We start from the raw sequence: 10,225 nt of genomic DNA, 5'->3' as shown, positions 1-10,225 counted from the left end.
AAGATTGGGGTTTAAAGTGCTTTTCTTTAACATCAATAAATTGTATTATTACAGCATCATTGTCATAAACCCTGAATTTGGACTTGGATTTAACAATCTCAAAATCATTGTTTGTGAAGTAAAATGTTATTTTATATTGTGTGAAGTCATAGTGAAGGCTTTTACCCTTGAACCTTTCAAAAATGTCACAATTTACTTAAAAAAAAACAGCAGTTTTTGAGAGTTTCAAAAGACCGTTTTTTTCTATTTGATGGTTTTTTTTCTTCCTTTGAGTATAATATTTAGCCCTTACCGTTAAGGTAAGGTGTACACAATGTTTGCTTCATTTTAACTGGTAGAAATCTAACGTGGGCTGTTTTGTGATTTTGGTAGCAGATAAACATGTTGTTTTAATAGACCTGCAGTTTATTCTCTAATTAGCAGATAAGATATGTATGTGTGTGGGTGGGTAATGGCAAAAGGTGCCATTTAATTTAAAGTGTTTTTTATCATTATTATTTCAGGGTTGCTGTTATTGAGTGAAATTTGAAAGATTTGAAAAGATTTCTACTTAAAGTTATGTTCATTTTAATTGGACCAAATATTAATAGAATCGATTCCACCGTAGCCTCAACCCTTCACCTAAACTGAAACAAAGGCAAAGATATGTCTTTGTCTAGAGGGAGACATTATTCCGCATTTAAACTTTTTTATAGTTAATAATTGGAAATGCAACATTAATCCCACTAGAAGTTGGAATACCAATTAAGAAGGTTTGGCTGGCGTCTGATATCACATGAAGTAAGCTGCAAATATAAATTACTTATTGGCACTGAGGAGCTATTTGCATTTCAGAGGAATCAACCCTTAGATGGATAATCTGCATCAAAACAATCTAATTTTGTTTGAGGAAAAGCACTAATGGTGTTGGTAAATTATTAATGACTCCCATGAACATTGTATACCATCACCTCTGCATTCATCCGAGTTTATTTACCTTTTTAGGTCTCCTAAAAACACTTTCTTTTAATGTAAGAAATTAACATCCTAAGAAACACTGATGTTGCTACGCTACTAGAATAAAGCTTTTATTGTGATCCGCAAGCCTGTAATTACAGCTTTCAATCAGTCCGGTGAGGCTTTCAGTATCAACTGTTATTCTCAAAGTCACCATGTTGAAGGACTTGTGCTCACACAGAAGTTACCATGGCGCCAAATTAAATCTGGCTCCCATGCAACTTTTTAATAACATTAACATTAACATTTTAAGAAATCCAGCCTCTTTGTATCTTTTGTTTAGCAGTGTTTTATCTTTTAAAGAGCAGACTAAATTAGAACCTGTTTACATCAAGCAGGAAACAGCTACTGATTCTTTTTACGTGAAATGTACAAAAACATGGAACTACTGGCTTCAGAAATGAGCGCGTTGTTCTGCTCTGTTGAGGTCAGTGCTAGTGGAGCTGAGTTCCAAACTAAAGTCAGAAAAAAGTCAATCCTGGTCACAGACTGCTCTCTCTTGGGTGACCAGGCTCTGCCGTATTGTGGCACATGAAGCAGTAGTGTCCAGATTTGCATAATAAAAAAATCTTGAGGGAAAAAGAAAAACATCTCATACCTGACACTTATTCTCTTTATAATTTTGCAGGTATTTCAAATGTCGTAAATCTCTCCATACAGACTCTACGTCTCAAAAATAAATTGCCATCTGCTCAATTTCAAAACCAAAAATCCAGTCCTTGTGTTATGGCCTCTCTTTGAAATCTAAAATGATTCAATCCATCCACTCCTGGCAACTGGTAGTCGGAGCGTCATAGGAGTGCTGTGGTTCTGAAACATTGGCATTGGGTTAATCCAAGTTTAATGGATGGATATAAATTATTATGAATAAATAATATAGTTCAGCTGAAAAATTAAATTTACTTTCCAACGCCAGAATGTATTTAGCCTGTGAAATATTGATGTCACCGAGCTGCAGAGAGGCAATTCATGTTCAGTATATTTTAATACTTCTTACATGTCTACCTTACAGCATGAGAACATATCTAAAGATAAGTTATTGAGCTTTCAGGCCTATGTGTATATTTAATTATGAAGGCTTTGTCATGGGTGAGAACAGTCACTTTGGAATTTAATATGCAGTGCAATTATTTAGCCTTGTCACAAGTTGATGAAAAATAATGTTTGACTTAAGGGTCACATTCAGCTATGCCATATGCATCACTTATTTCTGCTCATTATAAAGTTTGCCTGGTGGGGTGAAACTGTTTGCAACTTATGGGAAGTAAACAATTATTTTTGATGCTTAAAGACCTTCAGGTCAATTCCTTTCAGAGGGTAAGTTTCACTGAACGCCTGCAATACATAATCCATGAGTCAGCTGCTAAATGTCTTCATGTAGGACTGAGCTATGTTGAGATATGTATGTTGCAAAGTTGGGCATGAAAAAATGCACATTATGACCAAACAAATGTGGACGTCTGCAACCACTTTTGATTAAAAATTCAATAGGAAAAAACAGTAACATGCACACTTATTGGCCATTTTATTAAGGTTGGCCAGTTCAACTGCAAATCGCTGACTCATTGGTCAGGTTGGTTTGATTGTTTCAGAAACTAATGATTTACTGGGATTTGCTGGTAATGGCAACAAAACTAAGGAAATGTTCAGTGAAACGCAGCTGTGTGGATAAAAATGTTTTGAAGATGTCGGCAAAATCATGCCAGACTTATTTCTTGAACGTCACACTGACTTCTCTGTACCCTGACTGCCTCCACACAGTCAAATGAACTCCATTTAATAGAGCACCTCCCGGATGCAAATCATGGATGTGCAACAACTGCATGATGCGGTAACCGTACACATGGACTGCAATATATGAGAAAGGGTTTTCGGAACCTTGCTGAATGTTTTCCCATGTCTGAAATAATGGTGAAGTCAAATGAGAGTCCAACCTAGTACTAGGAAAGTGTACCTAACAAAGTGTCTGGTGAGTATTAAGTCTAGCGTAACTTGAATTACAAAACGATGATGAAGTAAGGTGAAGGAAGCATTTTCCTGCCAACATTAAGACATGTGTTGTTTATACGGCGTGGAGTGGGGCTGATACCTATCTACAGCAGGCATTGGGCAAGACAGGCTCAACATGGACAGGTCATCAGTCAATGTCACTCAAGGACAATTTAGAAAGACCAGTTAACCTAATAGTCATCCTTTTTTGTGGACTGTGGGAAGAAGTTGAAGTAACCCAGTTAACGCATGGACTTGAAAACATGTAAACACCAAACAGGAAGACACCAAGCCAGGATTTGAAAACCGAGCCTTGTTCCTGAAAGGCAACAGTGCCACCAACTATGTCAACGTGCAGTATGCAAATAATATTATGTTTTATGTAATGCTGTGTATGTTTTTTTATTGTTGTTTGTTTTGCAATGTGTTTTTTCTTCTATTTTTTTAATCACCAAATTAGATATTTTTTGCAGGTAATGCTGAATATGCTTGACCAACGTGATACATATATATGCACATAACAATCTGAATATTTGCACTTGATCAAAAACGTTGAAATTGGCTCCAAGGACAGACTTGTGGACCGTCTTGGAATACTGTTGCAGCTGTAGAATCAGAGTGTAATACCACTCAGTGACCAGCAGATGTCTCCTTGCTCCACTAACGTATAACTGTAATGCTTTGCAATCCTGGCATCTACAGCACAAAATTGCGTCGATTTCAAAAGAAAAAGTGTTGGATTATGTTCGACGTATTTGTCCATTAATATTTTTCCTACCTTTGTGCAATTGCTATTTTTTTAAGAAGTACAGAAAGAGAATTATACGAGGAATGGACGACGGGACCTGTTGTAATGTAATAAATGCTTTGATGGGTTAATCCATTAATGATGAAATAACTTCCCTAACGTTCTCAGAAGATTGTTAAAAGGCGAGGCAAACTCTCGAAGGAGGATCGATCTTATCCAAAAAGTGTCCGGCCGCGTATAGTTTATTAGGAGGAGTTTGTGTCTTAGCCGCTGCGCCCTCCCTCGCCACCTTCAGTATCATCATCATTCCCGCATCTTCCCGCAGCTCCAGCGATAATCTGTGGGGAAAGCTGGTCGGTTCAACATGGATCTGCTGAAGTTCATGCTTTTTGTAGGGATCTCTGTCTGCACAGTGAAAGGTAGGCACTCTCATTAATCAATTAACAACTTCCTTCCAGAGGCAGAGATGAAGATGGAGAGCAAATTTATTTGGAAGCAAATGATCGTGTGTGTGTGTGTGTGTGGGGGGGGGGGGGGGGTATTTTCCCCTCCAGGATTTCTGCTTTTCTTGTTAGTAAAACGTTGCTGAGTTGATGTCCTGATTGAACACAACCAGTGTGTCTTATTTTATCTATACAATGTATCCCGTTCATCAGAGTTAAATCTGAATTTTAAAACATTTAAATGCATTAGGGAGTTAGTTCAAACTGTATTCATCTAATCTTTTTTCTGGGACCTGCTGGATTCAAGTCAAATAAAGAATGGAAAAACGAGGGGAAATATGCATTTGCAAAAAAAAAAAAAAGACTAAATGTTTAAACTAAAAATCTTTATAAATTCATCATCAGATCCTCATCCCACAAAAACATCATCATCCTGCTTTCCTGTGATTATAGTGTTGTAAGTTGCAGAACATCTATTAATGACATTGCAAGTTAATTTGCCACTATCCTGGCTTTATTTTTGTGAATTGATGAAACTGTGATGCAGCCAGGAAAGAAGTCACTCTCTCTTTTTTGCAGTTTTTTTTTGTGCCAGCCCCATCAGCCCTTCCCCTTTCTAATGACCCTCTGAAGGCACTCCTGCTTGTTGTGGGTGTAAGTTTCAGTCTGTCAGCACTGAACTTGTTGCAACTTCTGCTGATGCGCTCTCTGTGTGACTGATTTAAAGAGGGACCTGCCTGCCTGCAGAGGACTACACTAATGAGTCACTAAGTCTGAAGATGTCAGCACCAGCATCTTCCTAAAGATGGCCTGTATGTTCTGGGTGACAGAAACGCAGATGCAAGCAGAGAGATGGCTGCAAAGCTCCAGCTTTAATAAAAACAAGCAAACAAAAAAACAACCTTCATTATGGGATTGAAATTTTTTGAATAAAAACTTCCATCGTGCCATTTGTTGCAACGTCTGTAAGTCAGAAGGACATATTTAAATCGCCCAAACTCTTAAACTGACTTGTTTTGAATTTTGAATAGCAATTCACTAAGAGGCAATCACCCGTTGTTGCTCTTCAGTTTTACACTTTTCTGGCTCTTGTTCAAACAGACTTGAATGTTAGACAGATGGAAAGAAACGAGTGCATGCACATTGCTGCACACATAAATGCCCGAGCACGTCTTGGGTAAGTAAAGTCCTTGTCTTTCGTTCTGCTCTGCTGGGTGAATTTGATTATAGGGTTAAGAAGGATTTGCTTTTGTCCTTCTTTAAGTTTGAGCTGATTTCCAGCAACGGATCATGTAATAGTAAATTAGGAACGTCCGCTGTGATGTGAATGTTTCCGCATTGTACTACAGCAACCCGCGCTGATTACACCTCGTTGATTCTCAGGGTGAAACTTGACTATGGTGGGAGCAGAGAGAGGAGGAAGCATCAAGAGGGCTTTTGTCCCCCACAAGCTTTCAGCGAATCTTTTATAATGAAAGAAGTGGATGAAAAGGGGAGACCGGAGAGACGTCTACCGGGAGCGCACTCTCAGCCAAATCATCAGGATAATGCGCTTCTCATAGGTGGTTTGGGATAATTGGGCAGTGGCCATTAGTGAAGTGAAAGGACGGTGCCAGAAACACTCCATAACTCAGGACAGGAAACGACAGTGTGTTAAAATGAGAGACAGGTCTGATTTGAGTTTTCACCGCAAGATGAATCGCATCCAGGTTTCGGAGGCGGATTGGTTTCCCTCGGCCGGGTGTGTTTCAGCACCTTGGATGTGACGACGGTGACACCGACGGACCTTTGCACTTTGAATAGGCCACACGCTGAAATGTTACAGCCCAAATGCAGAGTCAAGCTGCATGTCGGTAACTTCTGAGTCAAATACAATCCTAAAATTATCTTCGCTTTTCTGTTTGTTTTAACCAAACCTGCGGATCCAACAAGACTTTGATAAAAAATAATTACCAGAAATTGAATTTGGTGCTTTTTTTAAGTGTGTTTTATTGAGGTTTTACTTAACAGAACAACACAAAGTGTTTTTTTCCTTTTATAAATCTAAATCTGAAGAGTGCAGCATATCCCTCTAAATCTTATTGTAAAAGCACTATTTACTGGAATCAAAGCTGCAAGACTTTTGGGGTCTGTGTCTTCATACTTTGTCTATCTAGAGCTTCAATTATTTAGTTTTACAGTTTTGTGTACCCTCCTGTTGTCCTCATTTTCTGTGTATAGGGAAAACACATACAAATCTCGGTCATTTTGACCCGAGGACAACAGGAGGGTTAAGTGGTCTTTGACTAGACCATTCAAAGCCATGGATGTTTTGATCTAAACCATGAGACTGTAGCTCTTAGTGTTGAAATCTTAAATCTTCTGCAGCCTCAACAGGTTTTCATCCAGCATTTCCCTAAATTTAGCTTCATCTACTTTCCTGTCTCTGCTGAAATAATTCTTCACAGCTTTGTCATGTCTGGATTTCTCTTTGGTCCCCATGATGTCTGTTAGCTAATGCTCTTCAAAAATCTTCAGAGCCTTTCCCCGATCAGCTGCGAAGCGCTGAATTTCTTTTCGTTTATCAGAGTAGAGGGGACTTCTGCTCTCTATGAAGTTTGAGGTTTAATCCTTTCAGTAGGTTTTCTGTAGCTAATGCATTTCCTCTTATCTCTGATAGACAGCTTTTGCTCTTGATCTAAAGAAATTGATTGAACGTGGACTAACAGCACAGTCTGAGCCACATAACTTAGTTTGTGCTGTTGACCTTCTGCGACAGTTCATGTCTTTATGCTTGTTTTTCAGCACATTCGGATTCTTTGGTGTAAATGGATCACAAGAATCATGTTTCCGTAGATGTTTTATAAATGTATGTCCATGTATGCATCGTCTGAGCCTTTGTTGTGACCTGTTTACTCTGGCTTTTTTTCAAGTTCTTTGCAATGTTCAACATTGAAAATTGCATCCAATCATTCCCGTCTTACTAGAAATACTGTTTTCCCATCAGTGAAATGTCAATCTGCGTGATTGCAAAGTGAATCAAAAACATCGGCGGCTGTACATAATCATGCCAGAAGCAATGTAAATCAGAAAGGGAAGAAATGTTTGCAGAAAGCTGTTACGAAAGCAACACTAACATTACAACTGATTAAATTAAATTAAATGTTTACTCTTTTGATGTGCAGTGATTGCTTACTCTTTTCATCCTTGCTGAATTTAATACGACAAACAATGCACCACATTCAAATCTATTCACCCCATTCCACCAACACCATAGATGTATTACTCACTTTGAGGAGTGTTACAAATCTGCAGATCCTCGCGTTGTTTTTAAATATTTATTTATCTTCGTAAGACAAAAAATTTCTGATAGTGTTTAGGAGCGCAATTCTTATTGCTCGTTGTTTCTAAAACGAAAGAAATTTGAATATATGATGACATCTTGTCTTTTGGGTCCATCCTAAAACCACTATGGCATATATATTTGGTGAAACACTAATAAAAGCGTTCAAAATCAACATTGAACTTATGTTAAATGGGAATGAGCTAGACCAAAATTAAAAGGGTCTACATCGATAGTTACCAAACGTCAAAAAAAAAAAAAAAAGTCCAACTCACAAAATAACTATGAATAAAATTTGTTTCCAGAATATGGTGAAGTCAATTACACAGGGGTCTAATGACAACTCAAACCGCTTTAACAGCATTATTGTTTATGTTTAATTGTAAATAAAGCAGAGTATTACTGGAAAGTTCATTCATTCCTGCTTAGATGCTTAGATTGGATGTATTAAAAATATTACATCAAATCAAATTTTAATACAGAAAAATGGATTTAATGGAAAGAAAATGTAATACTTGCTTAAACTTGCTTGAAAATAACCTTCTCAAAAGGTTATTTTCAAAAGGCACCTTTAATCTGAACAAGTGTTCTAATTTTAAAAGTAACACTAGTTTAGTTTTTGAATAACAGCATAAATGTTCTTTATGATTGTCTCTTTTGTTGTTTGGGATGATTTCTGAAAATAATCTGTTGATTTGACTCCAAATGAGGATCCAAGCCTAACTTTGAGAACTATTGGTCTATTCTAGCTGATAATTAGTTTATGGTCCAGAAGCAATAATCTAACAAACCCTTAAACACACAGAACAACATCTATATCCAGTGACTAACTGAACCAAAGTCCTTCACATCATGACACTTTATCAATTCATAGCTTTTAGCACAATACGACCAGTTGACATGGTAACCTTTGTCATTTGTGCGTCAGGTTGCTGGTTGAGGGCGCACAACAGTTTCTATTCATGAATGCCACATTTTTTTCCAAATGATAACAGTATGGCATTCAGGCTTCTATGAACCTGAATGGCATAAAAAAAGTTATCAGAATGTGTTATAAAAGGAAAACTGGCTGTGACCTTACGCAACATCTGTAATTAATAGAGTATTGATTAACTATTCGCTCTTTCCTTCTGCAGTTTCTCAACAAGGTCCATCTCAGCGCAAATTGTACAGTAATCTGATGACCGGGTACAACCCGCTGGAGAGACCGGTTTTCAACGACTCTCAGAGCCTCACGGTTTACTTTGGCCTCAGCCTCATGCAGATCATGGATGTGGTGCGTAAATGATCTGTTGCAATAAAAATATTCCTAAACTAGTCTTCTGTAGCAACTAACCCTCAGTCTGATGTAGAAATTAGAAACTAGAAAAATGGGAGAAATGTTATTTTAAAGTGTTGCAGGAAGCATGTACATGACAGAAATTTCCTTTAGAAGCATTTTAATACCAAAATTGCGATCTGTGAAGCTAGCCCGGTCGCTTACTTACTGTTTTCTGTTTCTGAAATGAGAGAAAACATTAAAGCAAACAGCACAAATAATGATTTATTAATTTATCAACAGGATGAGAAGAACCAGGTTCTAACAACCAACATTTGGCTTCAGCTGGTAAGTAGTTATTTTTTATGCATAAAAGTCACAGTAAAGATGAGGTGTATGTTTATGATTCAATAACAACATGCATACAGATTTTGTCACATTACGTCAGACTTCATTGAAATTTATTTGGATTTTATGGGACAGGTCAACCCATTTTTCAAGTTTAATTTTTTTTTTTTTTTTTTTTTTTTTTTTTACAAAATGTATGGTATGTCTATGCTATCTTGCCCCTGAGGCAATTCTTTAATGAAAAACCAGCTGCACGTGTTTCCTACAGAAGAAAGTCTTTGTCCATTCATTTTGGCAAAATAGCTCAAGGTCAGTCATTTGACGTGGAGAGAATATGTGCATATGGACTTTGACTAGGCTGTTTTACCATATTAAAATCTGGTTTAAACTTTTATCTTGTCATCCTGGTTTTATTTTACCAGGTCACCTTTGTCATGTTTGCTGTATCTTTCTTGATTGTCCCATTTGAGCTTTCAAATCTCTGCTGCTTCTAGGTCTGTTCCCCTCCCCTGCATGTTTCGGGGACGTGAACACTTACGCAGGGCACTGTGTCATAATTTTCCTTAATATCAATTATAATGTGAATAGTTTTGCGATCCGAACCCACCTGAGCTTGCACAGGATGAGAGGGAAAGCTGCAGCCGACTCAGTTGTTAAATTATTTGCAGATAATTTCATACGAACAATTCCGCTTCTTCATTTAAGGCTTTATAGCTCTTTATGGCGCAAAATTACTCAACAGATTGACGTTTTATCTGCTGGGTATTTTAATCGGGGAGCATTCGAGACGTAGTTTGTTCACGTACTGGAACATAAATATGAATTCTGCTAAAATGCATTATTCACATTAAAATTTTAGCAGTCTTTTTTTTTCTTTTCTGTCCATCTTCCACAGGAGCAATAAAAGCCTTTCTCCCTTGTGTGGTGAAATGAAGTGTATGAACACTGAAGCTTTATTGCGGCTTGTCCGTTTTGTGACACCATACTTCCCTTCTGCTGCATCGTCAGCAAGCTCTCCCGATGCTGCTTGGCCTGATTTAAATCACTCTCTGGAATCACAGCAGCAGTGTGACACGCGCGCGCGCACACACACACACACACACACACACACACACACACAC

At 37.7% G+C, this 10,225-nt stretch overlaps 1 protein-coding gene across 1 annotated transcript in view; it reads left to right on the top strand.

Moving 5' to 3' along the window:
* The first annotated feature begins 3,701 nt into the window (after window positions 1-3,701).
* Window positions 3,702-10,225, top strand: part of chrna7a (cholinergic receptor, nicotinic, alpha 7a (neuronal)) — a 20,231-nt gene continuing 13,707 nt past the window's right edge. Inside the window, exons 1-3 of the mRNA XM_008404677.2 lie at window positions 3,702-4,152; window positions 8,635-8,774; window positions 9,060-9,104. Of these exons, the coding sequence (XP_008402899.1) occupies window positions 4,098-4,152; window positions 8,635-8,774; window positions 9,060-9,104 (240 nt within the window). The 5' untranslated portion in view covers window positions 3,702-4,097. The remainder of the gene's footprint in view (window positions 4,153-8,634; window positions 8,775-9,059; window positions 9,105-10,225) is intronic.

This window comes from Poecilia reticulata, linkage group LG3 (assembly GCF_000633615.1).
Source record: "Poecilia reticulata strain Guanapo linkage group LG3, Guppy_female_1.0+MT, whole genome shotgun sequence".
Taxonomy (NCBI): domain Eukaryota; kingdom Metazoa; phylum Chordata; class Actinopteri; order Cyprinodontiformes; family Poeciliidae; genus Poecilia; species Poecilia reticulata.
This window is presented reverse-complemented; position numbering and strand designations above follow the sequence as displayed.